This window comes from Dermacentor andersoni, chromosome 4 (assembly GCF_023375885.2).
Source record: "Dermacentor andersoni chromosome 4, qqDerAnde1_hic_scaffold, whole genome shotgun sequence".
In the NCBI taxonomy this organism is placed as follows: domain Eukaryota; kingdom Metazoa; phylum Arthropoda; class Arachnida; order Ixodida; family Ixodidae; genus Dermacentor; species Dermacentor andersoni.
This window is the reverse complement of record NC_092817.1, coordinates 986,703-1,007,994: the sequence shown is the minus strand read 5'-3', so window position 1 is coordinate 1,007,994 and position 21,292 is coordinate 986,703. Positions and strand designations below refer to the sequence as shown.

The following is a 21,292-nucleotide window of genomic DNA, read 5'->3' as shown; positions in this document are numbered from 1 at the left end:
GCCTAGCTGCTTTGACGTTCGCTATTAAGTTTCTTGCTGTTGGGTGCAGTGTTTTTCATTGAAAGAATTCGCTGCTGTCAGCAATGGAACCGACTCCTGATTTGTGGTCCTCGCGATTGGCTTCGAAGCTCGGAAAAAACAGTGCATTGCATAATGCTGGTTCCCGAAAATCAGCTTTGCCTCTGTACAGAAATGTTACTTCGTGAAGCATGCGCAATAGTATTGTGGTGAAGCTTAACAAACGTGTGAAGTTGCTATTGCCACGGGACACAGTATGTATTCCTTAATTATACACGCATGCACCTGCTATGTCTTGTCACAGTATGAGCACCGATATGACTAATACGTGTACCGACAGGCCTTCAGAGCTTTTTCGAATGTGCCTGCGGTGGTTTGAGTCCTTAAGGGCAGTAAAAGACATGCATTCTCTTCCAACTGGCCGATTTTTCGGACGTTTTCTGAAAAATCGGACGTTGACTACAACTGACCAAAAAGATGCTTCAAATGGTCCGTGGGGCAAATGAGCGGTGGAAGAAGGACGAGAACAGAAAGGACCTACGGCATTGAGGAATCAATGGGAAAGGAAGCGTGCTGCCGCCATTTTGAATTAGCTTGAGCTCAAAAAACAAAGTGTTGGCTGATGTCGAGATGCAGGTGTCCCTCATCCAAACCAAAATAAACTTTTTGAAGCAGTGAAACAAAACACTGAGGCACCGTGCACGGACTGAGAGTATGTCAGCACAGTTGTGGTTGACTTACAAGCTGTTGAGAGAGAATCTATATTGTGAGAAAGTTCGGGCCTCATACCACTGAGCTTGCTATCAGTTGATAGAAATAGCTCATATTCGAAAATATTTGCTTCTTTATGTATCTCCTTTTTATTCGCATTTGAGAATGTCCGACTCGATTTAGAATTTTTTTTGAAGACATTTTATTTGATGTGCATTTTACTAACCCCTCCCTTCTATTCTCTTTTTGAATAAAATAAACACTACTCCTTAGTATTAAACTGGATAAAGTCGTTTTTATTTTATTTTTTCTCATGCTTACTAGAGAGCGACAGCATCAGGCGACATGGTTTCAGCCCATCTTGACATAAAACATAGTACTGCGTCACTCAGGGAATTTCGCAAAGGCACTCAGGGAAAACCTGGAAGACTCGGGGAATTTGGAAATGTCAACTTGGTAGATACCCTGATTAAAGGCTCTACATCTGAAAACTGAGTGTGATCCCCTGCTAGGGGATACTATAAACATGGTGACGCTTAAAAAGTATGGGAGATCAATTTGTTTCCGCTGGGTCCCAAGCCATTTCGAGATAGCCGGTAATGAAGCAGCTGATAGATGCGCATCGATGGCAGCATACAAAAGCATAACAAATACAACACTTCCATATAAAGATAGTATTCGGCGATTAGGAAGGCCTTAACGTCAAAATGGCTACACGAATGGGACCATTGTGCAGACAACAAGCTACATCTTACTAAACCCGTACTTGGTGAGTGGGAGTCATGTAACCACCAGGAGCGGTTCTTTCAAGTAGTTTTATGCCGGCTACGCATTGGGCACACACACCTCACACACAATTATTTACATACTAAAGAAGATGCACTAACGTGCAAGAAATGGCAAGACCCACTGACAGTTATGCATATATTACTGACATGTACACATATTGAAGTACACAGACGAAACCTTTTGCACGACTTATATCAACTACACATACCTTGACAACCTGCTATAATTTTAGGAGATGACACTGGCTTTTTACATAAAATATAGATTAACACAGCCTTTTTCTTCCTAAATTCAATTTTAAAACGCCTCGTGTTTGGCGCAGCATAGCCGTAGCCACTTTTGTGCCACTAACTCACATTTAACTAACTGAGCTAGCAATGTGACTGTCTGGTCTTGGAATGCACACATAAGCCTGGTCACCACTGAGTGTTGAGAGTGGAAGGAGATGTGGAGTGATAGTCCAAGCACTGACAGTGTGTGTCCCGCTTTGCCATAACGGTGCGAAGGTTCCTTCCTTCTTTCCAGGGCAAGTGCACTAGTGTGGTATGGAAACAGCCGCATCTATATAGTAATTAGCCTTATTTGTAGGGATTACTCTTCATTGTCTTTTTTCCCGATAAAGGTAACATACTGCTTCTTACTAAAATGAACACAGTCACGGAAACAGCTTATTGGCATTGGCTGCTGTGAATGAAGTGTCATTACCAGGGTTCGTACACTTCCTTGAAACCATTGAAAACCATTGAATTTAGAAGAACATATTCAAGGGCCCTTAAATAATCCTTCAACTAAATGTGCTCCTTGATTTATTTAAAAATTTTTGGCTGGGGGGTGACATTCAAAATAACAAACTCTGCAGCAGCACCATGCCGTGGACACTTTCTATAGGGAAACGATCCTACGTATTTTCATTTGAGAGTTTCACTAAGCGATTGCAGTCTTGAAGGTCCACAGCCACTGATGACATGCTTGTTTAAAACGCCGTTGCCATCATGGTGCTATGGACAAAGGCAGATCAAGCCGTGTCAGCATTTTCGTTTTGCTAGTTGGTTGACATAACAGCCATCACAGCTCTGTTATTGAGGCCTGGGCTCCAAATGCCTGAAGGAAAGTAAGTTTTAGTCATTTGGCTCTAATGTGATGTGTATCTTTGGCTGAATCCAGACACTATTAAACCTCATTAAGCAAAGATTAATGTGCCACAAGGCGATTTAAATCACTGCAATGGGAAAGTCAACTTTGAAAAACTACCTGAGGAGCTTGCAGCATTTATGTGATTTATTGGCTGCTTAGTGGTAAAGAATTGCAGCTGAGAAGGAGGAGGTATGAATATTTTTTTCATTTATGCGTGTGACTGAAGTTGGCTTCAACCTGCCTAAATATTGGCCTTCAGCAAAATGGAAATCCTTTAATTGTCCTTGAAATTTGTGTCGGATGCTCTGTAGGAACCTTGAACTTCGCACAATTGTGATCAAGCCATGAACAAGAGCCTTAGCATTGTGCAACCTGCATTGCTTTCATGCAGATCATTGAAACAATTGTTGTGTTTGCTATGACATTGTTTCCCTGTACTCATATTGAAGGACTTGCAATATACAACTCAAAATAGAAGGCAACATTACTGTCTACTGACAATATGTCAACAGAACTTTTCACTTGTTGCTCAATTGCAAGAGTAGCATGTGTCAATAATGCCCCCCCCCCCCCCCCTTTCCAGTCTGGAAGGAGCACACACTCTGGGCTGCCCTGTCCCAGAGTGGTTGGGTGGCCTGGATAGCATTCAACACGCTCCTGCACAGCGCTTGGGTCAGCTGCCTGCTCGTCTGCCAGCTGTACCAGGTGAGATCTGCTGACCATAGAAGCCGCTGAATGCATCTCCGTCTGTCTCAATTTATTGTCTACTTGGGAGCTTAGCAGCCACTGTTTACTATTTACTTTTATGCACGAAACGTACGGGGATTGTTACCGTGCACCTCCACCAGAATGTTACATGTGGAAAGACACAGACAAAGGAGGCTATGTACAGACTATTTACACTGGAGCCAGACAGCCAGGCTGACACTCGCCCGCGCCAAGGGCACAGGCAAACTTCATCATCGTTCTCGCGGCGGCTCGTCTCTTGAGCATCTCTCGGTGATATCACAATACTATGTTGTCACAAAGTAATGACTTCTGTGTTAATGATATTTCCAGCAAGGGCGTTTGCATCTGCAGGCATTTGGTGTGTTGCGACACCATGGACCCGAGCACACGGTCATTGGACCCTCCCGCGCTTAAACGTGTCCGGCGAAAAAGGGATCCTGGGAATTGTGCTGATGCTAAGTGTTTGGACTGTGAAGGCCCCTCAGCAGAGGTAACACACCTCTTTGACTTCAGCTTCGCATAGGGAGCACCACCGGGCTGGCCCACCTGAGGGAAATCGGTGGTTGCCTTTTCCTGTCCTCCTCTTGAATCCTCGTATTTCTCTCTCACTTTGTGATTCCTTTCTTCTTCTCACTTGCTGTTACTTCTGATTTTCCTGACAGCAAGGGTTGACCTTGTGTGACATAACCACCCTAGTTATTCATATTTAGTTATAGTAGTGGCGTATAGCTGGCATTTGCAGGACCTGTTCTGTCCAGGTCCTGCAGCGTCCCCTTGATGGACTTTATAGTGGGTGCCTTGTGTTGTTGCCAGAAATTCCATGTACACTTATGGTAGGCTCTTACCCCCATTCCCTTATCGCCCTCAGAAAAAGGACGTACCAATAATTTTTTCGGTTTTTTGCAGAGCAAAAAGAAAACTTTTCGTGTTTCCAAGTTATTAATTCTGAAAAAACCAGAAAGGACTGCAAGAACAATTTCTCCTTTCCTTGTTTCAAAGTCTCTCACCAAAGCTCCTGACCCAGGCTATTAAGCATCAGAGATGGGCTGCCCAACCTAGTGTCATTCGGCGACGTCTCATTGACAGTATCCCCACACTGCACGATGAACACAACCTGTGCAGTTGTTTCCAATTATGACTTGATGGAAATAATTGAAACTATGCTATTAGAAGGTAGGAGTGACCAAAATGTAATCAATGTCAAGCACATTAAGATGAGATGTGACGGCAAAAGCATCCAGACAAAGCGCCTTATCCTCACCTATGGTTCAAGTGTGCTGCCCTGAGACAATCGAGGCAGGTATGTAAAGATCCGGGTCGGACCGTATGTCCTAAATCTGCTGTGATGCTTCAAGTGTCAGTGATTCGGCCACATTTCACAGAACTGCTGAGGCTGCCAAAATTGTGCGAAATGCAGTGCTCATGAACACAACTCTGAATCTTGTGAAAACACCTTCCCTGTGTGAACTGTGATGTGTTTGCTACACATGCTGCATATTTGTGGTCCTGCCCATCATGGAAAAAAGAAATTGTGACAATCAAAGGGAAAAGATATATAAGTCAAGGAGGCAGGTATCATACCTGCCTGCGTGTTGGGATGTCAGGGGGCAGCGCCACACCGTATAAAGTGACTCATGCTTCTTTTTCTTTTTTTGCTCCTTGCTTGTTTTTTTTGTTTTTTTTCAGCGCTACACATTTTCGCCGATGGTGTCGTGCGCGAGCTGTTGTCTCATGCGCGCAGCACACGATTTTGCCCCTATGCACAAGGAAACATGACTAGCGGTATAATTCAGTGCTACACGAATACTAAGGCAAAACAAGTAGATCGTAGAGCGTCGTCACGCACTGGAACACGGTAGAAAATGGCATAGTTGCAGTACCTGCGCACGTGACCGCACGACCGTGGGAACAAGCAGACGAAGTGGAAGTACCTCTCTCTTGCTTCGGTGCGAAGTTAAACAAAAAACACATAGACATTCCGTTTGTGTGTTCTATTATTTCTCAGAACTTCAATTCGTCAATTCAAGCAACAGATCACACAGATAACAGATGTTGTCTTGAACAATTCTCAAAGTGACATGTCAACACGAGCGACATCACACTGTGGGCACGATTACATAGGCGCAGGGGCACAATTACGTCACTGTCCGACTGAGAGCGCGGTGGCCCCGAGTGAAGAGGGAAACGGCGTTCGGATTGAAATTTCAGATCTTTCCATGGCACGTAGTGATGTAATACTTTGCAGACATGATTGTTATCGTGCAGTGTATGCTCTTCGCTTGTCAGCTCAAAATAGCCAGACGTGGTGAGGGGCCCTTTAAAGAATCAACATATATAATGCAATATTTTATCAGCAATTTTAATATGGACGATGCAGTAGCATATTTTACTACTTTTATTATAGACACAGCAAGGAAGTGCATTCCTCATACAAAGGGCAGCTGGCGGGTTTGCTTGTGAAATAATGGCTGCATAAAAGCAAAAAAAAATGAATAAGTAAAGCATGGGGCATACTGCATTGATTTCCGACTTCAGAAAATCTCGTTGAGTTGGAACACATCAAGTCACGGAAGACGGACGCTGAGACAGGCAAAGAGGGCAAGCTGGGAGATATTTCTTTCAAGTGTACTGTAAAATAAGGAGCAGTGGGGCTGTGGCTATGAGAGAGATAACGGCGCGGAGAGAGAAAAACCTTGTTTCGGTGCTCGATCGGCTGTATTATCTCTTCCTGCTCTATTGTTCTAGTCGCAAACGCTTACTGCCCAAAGAGCTTCGCATCATCTGGTGGAAGGTGCTGGACCTTTTGCAAACCTGGAACTCTGAAGCCGGACGATCCCCGTCACATCTCCCATGCCTGAGGAGACTAGTCCTACCGAGCCACCCATGGCACTGCCTCCGGTCGTCTGTCCTGGTGCACCACGCCAACGGGATCCTCCCATATTCAATGGCACTGACGATCATAACGTAGAGGACTGGCTGTCATCGTACAACCGAGTGAGTGCCCACAACAAATGGTCTGATGCTGACAAGCTTGGTTACGTACCATTCTACCTTTCCGGGGTCGCCTATCTTTGGTTCTGCAACCTTGAGGCTGATTTTTCTACCTGGACAGCATTCTGAACGACACTTCAAGAAGTCTTCGGTCGCCCTGCTGTGCGCAAACTTCGGGCTGAACAACAGCTTCGCTGTCGTGCCCAACAAAACGACGAAACTTTTACGAGCTACATTGAAGATGTAGTTGACATTTGCCGGCGTATCAACCCAGATATGACCGAAGATGACAAGGTCAAGAACATCTTGAAAGGCATAGAAGGTGACGCCTTCCAAATGCTCTTGGCAAAGAATCCTCAGACGGTCAACAACCTCATAACGCTCTGCCAGATATGAGGAGCTGCACAAACAACAGCTTTCTACACGCCGAGCTCTCGCTCCGGACGTCACGCTTTCAGCTCTGAGTGATGGTGTCAGTGCTACTCCTTGCAGTTCAGCAATTTTCGACCAAATCAAGCAATTTGTACGAGAAGAAGTGGCACACCAACTCTCTCTTCTGCCAGTCAGTCCAGCCTCAGAGTCACCCTTGTCTCCCAATCTCCATCAGGTGATACAAGAACAAGTCGCTAATGCAGTACCACTTGCTCATCAACCGCCTCCTTCGCCTGTTCCACTTGTGTACGCTGCCGTTGTCGCGAATCCAAGGCCTCCGTCTGCAAGTATTCAATCCAGACTTACCTGCACCTACCCCCCCAAGCAGCTACTGGCCGCTGACCTCACCAATATTTCCATCAGTCTCCGCCCGCTGTTCTCAATCCGTGGCACACCCATGACAACTGACCTATCTGTTGTTCGTGCGGCCTGCCTGGTCATGTAGCATGGCTTTGCCGCCGGCCCCGATGGTATCCTTCGGATTCTCCAAGGGCACAAAGCAATGGTTTTGACTCTCCGTCCCATTCCGCTGCCGCTCAGCCCTTCGAAGCCTCGCCTCCTGCTTCCCGAACCTTCAATACCCATCAGGCTACGTCTCCCCGTCGGCGTTCTTTGTCGCCGCTTATCCGTCGCCCTGAAGCTATCCGACAGGAAAACTAAGAACCGCAGTTCCGGAGGCAAAAACTGCGATCTCAACGAACTCCTCAAGACCTCATTTATTTCCTGAGAACGTCCTTGAAGTTTATGCAGAAGACATTGCCGTTGATGCGCTTGTAGACACGGGAGTAGCAATATCAGTGATTTTGGACCAGCTTCGTCTTACCCTTAGAAAAGTCGCGACGCCATATTCTGCCATTTCATTACGTACAGCAAGCGCTGCGCTGTATGAACCCTTAGGGAAGTGTACCGTGCGTGTTGTTATAAGCAGCGCCTTATACCATGTTGAGTTCGTTGTTCTGCCTCACTGCTCCCATGCCATGATTTTAGGATGGGACTTTCTGTCCTCTCATCATGCCTTTATAGATTGTGCCCGTGCTGAACACGAACTGTCGCCATTCGGCACCAACACTTTTGAAGATACTGATGACGCTTCCGGCCGTGTGTTTGTCACCGCCGACACCGAGATTCCTCCATACTCTGCCGCACTTGTACCTATTTCTTGCGTTGGGTTTTCCGACTCCACAGTTCTTTTCACGCCGTCTAAGCTTGTTGCTCGCTGTCATCCCTTCTTGCTTCCTTTCGCCCTTCTTGCCATTTGACAAGGTTCCAGTGCACTTTATGTATCGAACCTGTTTCCTTGCCCTGCTAGCCTGCTCCACGATGAGTGTCTTGGTTATGCCGATGAAATCGAACCAAGCTTCCTTTACAATGTGCCTGACGATCCAGCTTCTCCTCCGGTTGATGCTGTGGCCCTTCAAGTTTTTCCTCCCACGCCGCCGTGTGACCGAACATTTTCCCAGTTTATTGATCCCAACCTCACTCCAGTGCAGCACACCCAGATCAACGATCTCCTGGACCTCTTTTGCACGTCATTCGACCTGCACCAATCTCGCTTAGGCCGTACTTCCACTGTTGTCCATCACATCGACACCGGCAACCATGCGCCTTTACGCCACAGGCCGTATCGTGTATCCGTAAGGAGCGTAGCGTCATCACTGAGCAAGTTGGAGACATGCTCCAACGCGGCGTCATACAACCTTCGCACAGTCCCTGCAATTCTCCTGTAGTGCTGGTAAAAAAGAAGGATGGCACAATTCGCTTTTGCGTGGCCTACCGGTGACTCAATAAGATCACCCGCAAGGATGCTTATCCGCTACCCCGTATTGATGACGTGCTAGACTGCCTCCAAGGCGCCGACTTCTACTCATCTTTAGACTTATGATCCGGGTACTGGCAAGTGCCAGTGGCTGAGTCGGACCATCCAAAAATGGCCTTCATCACACCTGATGGTTTAGTTGAATTCACTGTGATGCCATTTGGCCTGTGTAACGTGCCTGCCATATTTGAAAGAATGATGGACAACATCTTGCCCGGCCTCAAGTGGCAGATATGCCTGTGTTATCTGGATGACATTGTTATCATTTCACCGGACTTTCCTTCCCACTTACTTCGACTTGAACGCGTCCTCAAGTGCATCGCCGATGCTGGCCTCCAGCTTAACCTGAAGAAGTGTTGCTTCGCTGCCCGGCAGATGGTCATCCTCGACCATGTTGTGTCGAAAGAAGGTGTACTCCCTGATCCGGCGAAACTACAAGCTGTTGCCCAGTTTCTGCGACCAATGACCTGCGCAAAGAACTGCGCAGCTTCATTTGGTTAGCGTTGTACTTCCACCGTTCCATCCACAATTTTGCCACCATAATAGCACCTTTAATGCAGCTTCTTCATGGTGGCCACAGCCTTTCGACCTGGTCACCGGATTGCGATGCCGCATTCACAAAGCTGCATCGTCTCTTGACGTCACGACCAATCCTGCGCCATTTCGACCCAAGCGCTCCAACTGAAATACACACGGATGCCAGTGGCGTTGGCCTTGGTGCCATTCTCACTCGGAGAAAGGCTGGCTTCGATGAGTACGTTGTTGCCTTGGCCAGTCGTGCACTCACTAAACCTGAATTGAACTATTCTGTAACAGAAAAAGAATGCCTGGCTATAATTTGGGCCATAACCAAATTCTGTCCGTATCTCTATGGCCACCCATTTGACGTGATAACTGATCACCATTCGCTGTGCTGGCTGTCCTTAAAAGAACCATCCGGTCGTCTTGCTCGATGGGCCCTTCGACTGCAAGAGTACGACATTCAAGTGCTGTACCGTTCTAGCTGAAAACACTCGGATGCGGATGCCTTTTCTCGTTCACCACTAACACAAGAGGTTAGCTCCCCGAAGGCCTCATTGTCAGAGTCTTCCCTTGCTGCCACGGACATTCTTTTGGAGCAAAAGAAAGACCCATGGATTGTGCCCATGCTGCGTTTCTTGTCCACCCCATCGACACCCACTACCAATCGCGCATTACATCACCAAGAACATCACTTCTTCATTCGAGACAGGCTCTTGTACCATCGTAACTACCTCCCGGACGGCCGCAAATGGTAGCTTGTCATTATTCGGCACCTGCGTTCGGATATTTGTGCAGCATTCCACAACGATCCCCAGTGCGCGCATGCAGGTGTACTGAAGACATACACACGTCTACGCCTCCGTTACTACTGGCGGGGGATGTATCAATTCATCCGTCATTATGTCCGCTCCTGTCTCGTTTGCCAACACCTCAAATATCCCCCTCGTCATTCAGCCGCCCCATTGCAGCCTTTGCCTTACCCAGCATGTGCTTTTGATCGAGTAGGTATCGACATTTATGGACCTCTGCCAACCATATCAGGCGGCAATCGCTGGGTAATCATGGCCATCGACCATTTTACGCACTATGCGGAAACTTCCCTTTTGTCCAGCGCTTCTGCATGTGACATCGCCTGGTTTCTCCTGCACCACATCACCCTTCGCCATGGAGCTCCCAGGGAATTACTCAGTGACAGAGGCCGCGTTTTCCTCTCTGACGTCATCGAGGCTCTCCTCAAAGAATGCCGCATCGTTAATTTCACTACTACTGCGTATCACCAGCAGACTAATGGCATGACCGAGCGCTTTAGTCGCACTCTTGGTGACATGCTGGCTATGTACGTTGCATCCGACCAAACCAAATAGGACCGTTTCTGACCTACGCTTACAACAACGCCACGCAGAGTACCACAGGATTTTCGCCCTTCTTTCTCCTGTATGGACGTTAACCTTTTCCACAATGGATACTATCCTGCCGTGCTGCCCTGTCACCATGGAAACCACTACGTTATCCGAAGCTGCTGCACACGCAGAAGAGTGTCGCAAGCTTTCTCGTATATTTACGTCAGAAGACCAGCAACACCAGAAGCACCACCGAGAAACTTCCCATGCTCCTGTATCCTATGATCCTGGCTCGCTAGTGTGGCTTTGGGTTCCAGCCCCTACCCCTGGACTGTCACAGAAACTCGCGTCGAAGTACCAGGGCCCATATCGTGTGATCAACCAAACGTCTCCAGTCAACTATATCGTGGAACCCCTCGAGCTACCTTTGGATCATCGCCGTCGAGGACGCGAAATTGTGCATGTCCAGTGTCTCAAGCCCTACTATGATCCGCCTGTGTTGTCCTACCCGTAGGTCTCGGGACGGCGTCCTTTTCCGCGGAGGAGATAACCGTACTGTAAAATATGGAGCAGTGAGGCTGTGGCTATGAGAGAGACAATGACGACGAGAGAGAAAAACTTTGTTTCGGTGCTCGGTTGGCTGTACTACCTCTACTACCTCTCGCTGCTCTATCGTTCCAGTCGCGAATGCTTACTGCCCAAAGAGCTTCGCGACACAAGCATAAACTTCCTGCCATCTGCTTCCTGCCATCTGTGACAACACAGAGGTCCAGATCAATTTAGTTTCAACTTTCTCGAAAGCAGGTGACAAGTATATTAGTAAACCGCTTCCATACAGTTCCAGATGCACATGACTTCATGTCCAGAGTGAATATTTTAAGTGATCGCTTCCGAGTGAATCTTGAAAAAGAAGAAAAAATTGAAGGTGCAATATATTGTACAAGGAGTTTTAGGAGGTTAAGGAGGGGTGCTTAGCTGTACGCTTTCTATAGTTAAGATGAATTCACTCCAGACATCATTGCCTTCAGCTACATTTTATTTCATGTACGTTGAGCATCATAGATAGTCTACAAATCCTGTAACCTTACAGTGCGAGTGACAGGTTCAAGTAGCCCTGAACAAGGTGTCGAAATGGGCCACTGAAAATGGCTTAAAAAAATAATCAAATAAAAGCTTGTGTGTTCTATTCACACAAAAGAGAGCGCTGGTAGCAGATCACGAAGCAGAACTTCACAGACAGCTTATACCAATGAACACACAACACAAGTTTTTAGGCACCATTCTAGACTAAAGTAATGTATTTACTCAAATTTAGGCCCGACCCGATTCTAAGCCGACCCGTAAATGTCCGAAGCCAGAAAAAAATAAAAAGCTTACCTCGAATGTAGGCCGAACAAACAAGTGAGGACAGCATTCACAAAATGAAAACAACATTTATTTAATATGAACATGCTAATCTCACTCTACATCTTCATTGCTGCTAGCTTTGTGCACTTGCAGACGCGCACAAGCTCATGCCCGTGTGCCCACGCATGTGCAGAAAGTGTGGCAAGGCTCGTACACGTCGAAACACAGCGCGATCTCTATGAACAGCTCCTCTCTGTTATCACACCACTTATCTGCCTTATCACTGTCATCTTCTCGTTGTGGCGCATGCAAAAAGCATCTCCCATTGCTCCAACGACAGACGTTTTTCTCATCGGTACTGAAGTCCTGCCCGGCTTGAACGTTTGACGATGCCTCTGTGGCTAGCACAATTTATATGAAAGTGGCACTATAGTGGCATTGCCTGTTTGGTGTCATTACGATAACGCCACGCCGCACGCTGTTATGACACAGTTCAAAATGGTGGCATCGCTCATGTGCTTCAGTTGGCTTCTGGCTTGGCTAGTAGTGGCTGTGATAGACTTTTCTAGATGGCGCTAGCTATGCACCATATTTATCATTTTCAGTTAAAAACAGATGCGTCTTTTTTTTTTTTAATCCTAGAGCCTAAGTCAACCATAGAGTTTGGTATATGATTATTTGGAAAAAAGCGATCGGCCCAGATTCGAATAAAAATAAGTTTCATTCCCCACATAACGTACCTCAAGGGTAAATGCTTAAAATCTATAAACATACCGAAAATGTCGTCGCACACCATGTGGGGCAGTGGCAGGAGGTGTTTATTAAACTTTTAGACTATGGAGGGATAGTTTATAAGCCCGCTGCACCCTGTGGGGTTCTCCTCCATGCCCTTGGGACAAAGGAACGACAACACAGCAGTGCAAACAATCACAAGGGCGTTTATTGCACCCTCCATAGATCAATGCCTGCTAGCCGAGTTGCTATCCACAAAACATGCCGATGGGCGCGCGACAAATCTAGAAGTCCGACTCACCGCGACCGGATAGCGAGCGAATATGTTCGCCCCATGCTGGATCCCAACGCCTGGTTGTCCGCGCATACGGTCACGCGAACAGTGGCGCGCTCGAAGGTGGCCACGTGAGACGGTCTCGCAGAAGCATGGATCGGCGCACGTGCGGAATGTCCGTCGTGTTCGCCAGTCCGCTGCTCAAGAGCGCGAGCCTTTCTTCCCCACGCCCAAGCCCCGCCTGTCGGCGGCATCAGCAGCGCAACACTCGCGCCATCTCTCGCACTGCGCTTGTACCACTCCGACCGCCGCGGGCGCCAGGCCACGCGGGCCGTGCAGGAAAACAACATATCAGGGGAGGCGCGAGAGTCGCGCATCCCCACAACCCAGTGCTCTAAAGATGCTAGATCCTGTCGACCGGTGCCTTCAGGACAAGCTCTGTGCGAAGTCGTACGCAGAGTCAAACAAGTGATCCTTCAATCTTCAAAGGTCTCACTCCAGTTTTACATATTTTCTGAAAGTAAGAAGTTCAACTTCTTCTCACTGCGGGTGAGGAAACTCAATGAAGAAGTGGGTGTTCCACTCCTTGAGCATCGTTTAATGCCTCCAGCAAAGCTGTTATCACCATGGCAATTGAGAATTGTAGAGTGTGGTACATTGTTTGTTGAGGTCACGAAACATGCTCTGGAAATACACATCCGAATACATTGTCTTGAACGTCTGTCAAAATACTCTTGCCCAGAATATTACACCGATGAATCGAGGTCACATGCTGGTGTGTCTTATGAGGCAGTCAGTCCTTCGTGAATCCAATGTCCTGCACCCAGAAACATGTACATTTACAACAGAGGCTGTGGGGATGCGTGACTCTCACGCGTCCCCCGATATCTTGTTTTCCCGCATAGATTCCGTCTTCTGCAGTGCGGCTTCGCTGCGTGGCCTGGCGCCCGCGGTGGTCAAAGTGGTTGAAGCGCAGTGCGAGAGATGGCGTGAGTGTTGCGCCGCTAGCGCCACCTCACGGTGGGGTTACTTGGGTGCGGGAAAGACAAGGCGCTTCCTCTTTGGTTCGGGGCTGCAAGCAGTGCGGACATGCCGCGCGTGCGCCGATCCATGCTTCTGTGAGACCGTCTCGTGAGGCCTCGTGCGAAAGAGCCACCGTTTGCATGACCGTACGCACGAATGACCAGGCGTTGGGATCCAGCAAGGGGCGAACATATTCGCTCGCTATCCGGTCGCGGTGAGTCGGACTTGCACGATTTGTCACGCGCCCATCGGCATGTTTTGTGGATAGCAACTCGGCTAGCAGGCATTGATCTATGAAAGGTGCAATAAATGCCCTTGTGATTGTTTACACTACTGTGTTGTCGTTCCTTTGTCCTAAGAGCATGGGTGTGAGAACCCCACAAGGCCTATGCACTATTGTCTGCAGTGAAACATATCGGGAAAATAAATCTGCAAAACAGTTATATTTACTGACTTTTCAAGCATCATAAAAGTATTAATGTCACCTTGTAAACACAAAAATCCTGTGTTGAATGAGCTCTATTCAGTGCCATGCACAGCATTTACATCTAGACAGCATGTCATAATATGCTGGGTACCTGGCCACAGAGGCATGAAGACAACATGCTTGCAGATGAAACAGCCTAACAAGAAATGAGAACTCCCCCCTATAGCTGTCCCTGTGATAGATATGGAGCCTGTCCTGCAGAAAAGCCTTAGGAGCTATTGGCAGCACTTATGGGGCACTGAAACGCCATAGATTAAGCCACGGTTATAAGAGCACCCATTACGATGAACTGAGGTCATTTTATGCCATCTTAGAATCGGCCGCACGTGTGGCACCCGCCTGTTAACTGGCAGTGGATCTCCCGTCTGCAGTAAATGTGGCGAGACTGTACTTCGTATATTAATAGAGTGCCAGGAATTAGAACCTCAAAGGGGAAAAAAAAAAACTTTCCTTTGTCATAATAAACAAACTTTGCCCTGTTGAGGCACCCGTGCTACTTCCACCTGCGCATGCTACTTCATCATCCCTTCGTAACAAAATGTTTATGGTCAACACACATCTCTAGTCATTGTCATTATTTTAATACTGATATATTTTACGCAGGTTACAGCGACGACTGATTTGAGGCCTTTTTACAGCTATGCCACATCTACCATTTGCAGGTCATTACTCCATTTCCTAAATGATACTGAAAACTCATCACCACATGCATGGCGCTCTTCGGCCATATCTGGCCGTTGCGCCATAGAAACCCCCATACATCATCATCATGTGCAATCATATTGTCAGACAATGTGCTACTGTTGCTGCTTTATTCAACTTATTTTTAATAATCTTTAATCTCGATATAACGAGCTTCAGGGGAGTGCAATGAATTGTTCATTATTCTGAAAGGTCATTATAGTGGAAGCCCCAAAATTAACCAGTCTGCCCATCAACCCATCAGCTCATAAGTTGTCGCCATTTGATCTATCCACGAAAATGTTGTTGTTGGCTCTTGGCCCGTGCTGTTGCTGTTTTCTATAGATTCCGTTGCCATGCACCACTGAAGCACCGTATAATAAGAGTGATGCGCGCAAAACAGAGGCTGCCGCTGAGAAAACTACTGACAAAAAGGAAGCTCCATGTCGCCTCTAAAGCACAATGTTTCTTGCTGCTTGGTTGTTTTTCACATTCCTTATCATAGACACTGCAACTGTCTCACTCGAGGCGGACACCTGAACTATTCCAAAGCACAAGCGTGCGCAAGCGACACCATCTGGAAAGTGTAAAGTGCGACCTAGTGGCACCCCGTCAGTTTATACTAACTGAAGTTTATACTAATGTCAGCACCCCTCTTGGGTTACTTCGATTTATCTTGCCTGACTGAGGTTCACACTGATGCTAGCGGAATTAAGATAGGAGTGGTGCTTGTACAAAGTCACAGTGGCGCAGAATATGTCGTTGCATCTGCCAACCATTGTTTGAGCAAATCTGAATGCAATTATACGGTTACAGAACAGGAATGCCTGGCAGCTGTTTTTGCCGTACAGAAGTTTTGCTGTTAAGCGAAACTTTTTCCAAGGAGGAAGTGTGCACACAAAGTCTCACGCAACACTCTTTATTCTCTACTGTTGGTGATGATGATGTCTCCGCACCCAGTGGCACCATGTCTCAGCCTTGCAGTCGCTGTCTCCACCACACAGTCCTTACACGTCTCCTCGCCATAGAATGCGAACCCGTCGTGTTCATGTCTAGTTGGGGTTTATAATACACTGTCAGCTGGTCAGCATGGGCTATCCCACGACAGCGCTCTGTCGTTAGTTCTGTCAGCAGGAAGTCATTAGCACTAAGGTTCATCATAATCCCGTAAGGACCTGAACGTCTTGTTGCAAGCTTTGATGAGACGCCTGTTGCTGCACTACTTAAAGTATGGCTGTCCAGGAGAACAAGGTCGCCTGGTTTCAGGGCAACTCGCTGACTGTGACAGTCGTAATAAGCCTTTTGTTTTGCCTGAGCAGCAGTTTGTTGTCTGTGAGTAACTTCAAAGGCCTGGGCAAGGCACTGACGAACTTCAGAAAAGCCATGGTAGGCCGCGGCAGGTGGTTCAACGTTGCCCTTGGTGCCAGGTGCTTCCCATGGAGTGCGCAGCTCTTGACCGTAGCACAGGAAGGCAGGCATATACCCTGTCGCAACACTCTCTGCGCTGCGGAGAGCAAAGGCAATTTCATGGTTGTGAGAGTCCCACTCCTCGTGGTTTGTGCAGTAGGTACGGAGGCATTCCTTAATTGTACGACTATGATGTTCTACCATCTGTCCAGTGGGGCGATAAGGCATGGTATGACGGTCTTTTATGGCCCATTGCTTCAGGAGGCCCTTCCAAAGGGTGCTGACAAATGGACACCCGTTGTCGCTGGAAATTGCTAATGGTATGCCATGCCAACAGAAGATTTGCCACATACAGTCGGCAATGTTTTGGCTGGTAGTAGCTCTTAGAGGAAACAATTCAATAAACTTCGTGAACTTGTCAACCACCACCAGCAGGTACTGGTGGCACCGTGGTGCGAGTGGTAACGGTCGAATGACATCTAAACTAAGTTCCTCCATCAGTGCAGTGGCCCACTGGCTGCTCATAAGGCCTGCTGGCTTTTGGCGATTTGCCTTGGAGCGCTGGCAATTGTGGCAGATCTGACATATTTAGATATGTCTGCTCGCATACCCAGCCAAACGAAGCGACAAGAAAGGCTGCAGTGTCTCGAAAACCCGTACATGAGCACTAGTGGTGTGGTCATGCACCATTTTCAGCACCAGTATCCACAAACGTGCTGGTAGCCAAGGTACCTTTTGGTTTCCTCTGTGCTGAACAAGCAACCCAGTAGACTCTACTTATGTTGAAGCAGGCAAGTCCTTAATTAGGCATGATTGTGGGTCATTCTCTGGGATCGTTGTACCTTGCATGAAGCTTTTCAGCTTGGCAAACAGTGGATTATGAACTTGTTCCTCAATCAGGTGTTCTGTGTTGTTCAGGAGAGCAGCATCGTGTGTCATAGCCAAGGGGGTAACTGTCTCGAATTTAATGTGTTGCTCAGGCTCTTGGACTGTAATCGGGAACAGCGTTTTGAGTAGAGTGTGACTTGGGTTGCCCTGCTAAGGACATCTGCTGGTATGTTGCCAGGTCCCCTTCTGTGTTTGATCTTGCAGTTAAGACCTTACAGCCTAAGGACCCACTGCTTGACTCTTGATGTGGCTTGATCTGTATGAAACATCCATGACAGAGAAGAATGGTGACAATGGATTTCGAATTCCGTGAATTCGAGGTAAGGCCTGAACTTATCGACTGCCCGCACCACTGCCAGGCACTCCCATTCCTGAACAGTGTGCTGTTTTTCTGCCTCGGTGAGGACCCTGCTTATATCTGACATAGGCCTCAATTCCTCAGGGTTTGCCTGGGGTAGCACTGCTGCTATTCTGATAGCACTGGCATCTGTCTCCACCACAAAGAGCTGGTTGAGGTCAGGTAGGTTCACCACGGCATCAAGGGCAAGGGATTGCTTCAGTCTCTGGAATGCGCCCTCTTGTTGGTTAGTCCATTGCCAGGGTTCATCTTTCTTGAAAAGACTAGTGAGGGGGGTGGGCTGTGAGAGAAAATCTAGGTATAAAGCTTCGATAATACCCCGCCAGGCCAAGGAAGGTGTGCAGTTGTTTGACTATTGCTGGTCAAGGGTAGTGCAACACAGCAAGCACTTGCCTTTGTCAGGTCTACACTGCCCAGGTGAAATTATATGTCCAAGGAACTTGAGTGATTGGCAACAGAGTTGTATCTTCTCTGGGTTAACGGTGAGGCCTGCTGCTCTGATCTTCTCTAGTACACGTAAAATGTGTTCTACGTGGTTGGCCAGAGTGTCTGAATAAACCAGCACGTGATTGAGGAATGCCATTGCAAATTTGTTATTTATACCCTCCAAAACTCTTTCCATCAATGTTTGGAAGGTTGCTGGCCCGCCTGCCACTTCGAAAGGCATCCTAGTGAATTCGAAGGTGCCCTGGAGGCAGATACATGCAGTCTTGGGGATGTCCTGTTCAGACACTGGGTTCTGGAAAAAGCCTTGTGAAAGATCAAAACTTGAAAACCATCGTGCCTGACCCACCTGTGCCAAGAGCCAGTCGGTCCTGGGCATGGGATAAGCAGGCACCCTTGTTCAGCTATTCAATGGCCGATAATCAACAGCGAGGCGCCAGTCTTTCTTGCAACCAAAATGGAAGCACTGGCTCACTGACCGGTGCTCGAGTGTATGAGTCTTGTTCTAGGAGGTCACGGATGCAGTTATCCATAATGGCCTGTTTTTTAGCACTTGACAGGGGGAAGCTTGCAATGTACAGGTAGGTTTATCCCTAGTGTCAATTCGATGTTCAGCAAATGTTGTGCGCCCGGGGGTAGTTGTATAATTGGGCTAAAGATCTCAAGCACTTGTGCAAGACGCGAGTCTACATTCACCTGAGCCACGAAGTGAGCGGGGTCATTGGCGGTTGGGACTTCGGAGTTGACCATAGGCTCAGGTTGCTCGGCAAAGATTGCTTGCAGGTCATAGGATTCTTCGCTGTCTAACTGCCCTGTAACGGTTCGCGAGCCCAGGGACTCAGATACAGGTAGCAAAGTCATAGATAGGACAAACATTTATCAATGACAGACAACAACAATTACACCTATGATGAGCTAGCAAGACACTGAACTATTTCTGTAGCGGTCCATGCAGTCCATGGCTCATGCGAGTTATTACAATGCGTGTCCTTACTGACAATACGATGAGTCTTCGTAAGATCGTCACTCACAGTACTTAATGACGAGGCCAGAGGCGTCTGCGCTTGCAGACTTGCAGTGCAGTTTCTACGAGAAAATCATACAGGCAGCCAGCGCACGAGCAGACCCTGAACTGCTCACATAACAGCACGACACGCTGACAGCCACGCGGCACCGCAACCACAACCCCAGCAGGCGGGTTGTGCCAGACCCTTTCACGTGATTCGCCCGAACATCACACTCTCAACCAGGGTCACCTGCTACTGCCTTGCTCGAACGCTCGTTCACCACACGAACAGCACCGACCCGTTCTGTCTGGTCCGCACCTTAGCTCTGGCCTGGAACACTGCTTCACTGCAGAACATGCCAGTCTCGTCCTGGCTGGTGTGGTAGCACCGGCTCGGTCAGTGTTGTACCTCAGGTTGAACCTGTGCGCGTCATGGCTAGCCTGGCAGTACCAGCTCAGCCGTGTTTTGTTCCAAGAACCGCGAGCTTCCTTGCACGTTTGTCTCGAGCGCACGCATTCACTTCTTCATGGCTTCTGTTGGCTTCTTCCATGTTGCCATACTAGTTTTTTACTACATCCCCTTTGACCTGCTGCTCTCCTTTGATGAAGGGTACCATGCACTGTGGTTCAGTCCCAATTGCCCATTCTCCAAGCACAATATGGAGCGGTATTCCAGTCACTGTCAGGGAGTCTCTCCTGAGTGCAGTGTCTTTACAGAGATCAGGCACACCCACGAAACGCTGCCAACAGGAGCCCGCTGCTCAGTGGATCTTGCATTGGAGGGAAGTAGTAGATTGGGACCAGCCCATGGCCAGGCAAAGTGTACGTACCTCTCTTTTATGACAGGCTCCTGTGGCATCAGCAGCCGCCATTGCTTGTTGTCCCAGACGGTTGACACTGGACCCCTTGTCCACGAGCGCCTGGAATGTTGTTGCTCCGATGTGGATATAGAGACGGGGTTCCTTTCTGCCAGCAGTGGCCGCAACCTGGAGTGCGCTGTCGTAGATGCCTGCCGGCGTATCATCTACCAACACATGTTTCCCGAGTACTGATTCTCTGGGCATTCAGCCCGCATGTGCCCCAGTTCATGGCACTGGAAGCGCCTGGGTGGCACATTTTGCCTACCCATTGCGCATTGGCGGGTAACGTGGCCGATTCCTCCGCAGCGTTGGCAGTGGACTTGTCATGCGTTGGGCTGCTGCCAACGAGCAGCCGGTTTCGAGGCATTGCTGATCAGCTGCATCAGCATAGGGACAGTGGAGGCTGAATGAATGTGATCATGGAGAGAGGACGGGTGGACCACTGCGGGATGTAGCAGCCAGTGGTATGCCGAAGGCATTGGGGTAGACGCGCTAGTGCCCACAGTGGCAGTCGTGGACATTGGCCACGGTCTGAGAGTGTTAGCAGCTGCCCTGGCTGGTTGGAATGCCAGATTCCTTGCAAACTGATTTGTTGTTGGTGGTGGTGGTTTGTACTGCCATCAAGACAGAGCTGGGCAAGTTGGTGTGGTTCCATCTTAACAAAAAAGACGTAGACGAAAAAAGAGAGAAACGACAAACACAGGCACTACTCGCAACTAACAGTTTATTTCCCAAGACACAGCTGAACAACCACCCTCTGAAATGTGCACGAGAAAACAAAACATACATGTGCCAACAGCAAAGCTGGCTAATCAAGAACTGATTTGCACGAACTCCTGAAGGTAAGACACTTCTGCCTGTGACAAAGCTATCAAGGGTTGACTGATGCTTCTGTCACTCTCCAAAAATATGTAAAAGGTTTCCATTATTTCCCTTGTTTCTTGACCTCTGTGCCTGTACAATATCTGTTTTATTAAAAACTGGTTTACACAATCCTAAAGGGCCCCTGAAACGGTTTGGACAAATTTTGTAGACAAGTAGGGTACAACTAAAGTTGATCATTTGTACCACATTTTATGTGAAACATCTCATATTAAGAGAACTATGGATGAGAACAAGTTACCCTCCTCCATAGCCATGCATTTTCTCCTCAACTTGTTCGCCGAGTGATCGGGGCTAAGCTCCGCCTTCACTGGCTTTGCGTCATGAAGGCACGTCATGTCATTTACTTCCGGTTCTCTAGGAGCGAACGCAGGAACCTCCCCAACCTCTCCGGCAGCTGCTTGGCAATCAACCACAAGCA

General features: G+C 48.0%; 1 protein-coding gene across 2 annotated transcripts in view; it reads left to right on the top strand.

The window, feature by feature from the left end:
• The window catches only part of Hip14 (palmitoyltransferase Hip14), a 139,729-nt gene that overhangs the window by 60,177 nt on the left and 58,260 nt on the right, over positions 1–21,292 (top strand). For both annotated transcript variants that reach the window (XM_050182741.2, XM_055073304.1), the window contains exon 12: positions 3,236–3,357. In XM_050182741.2, the coding sequence (XP_050038698.1) occupies positions 3,236–3,357 (122 nt within the window). The remainder of the gene's footprint in view (positions 1–3,235; positions 3,358–21,292) is intronic.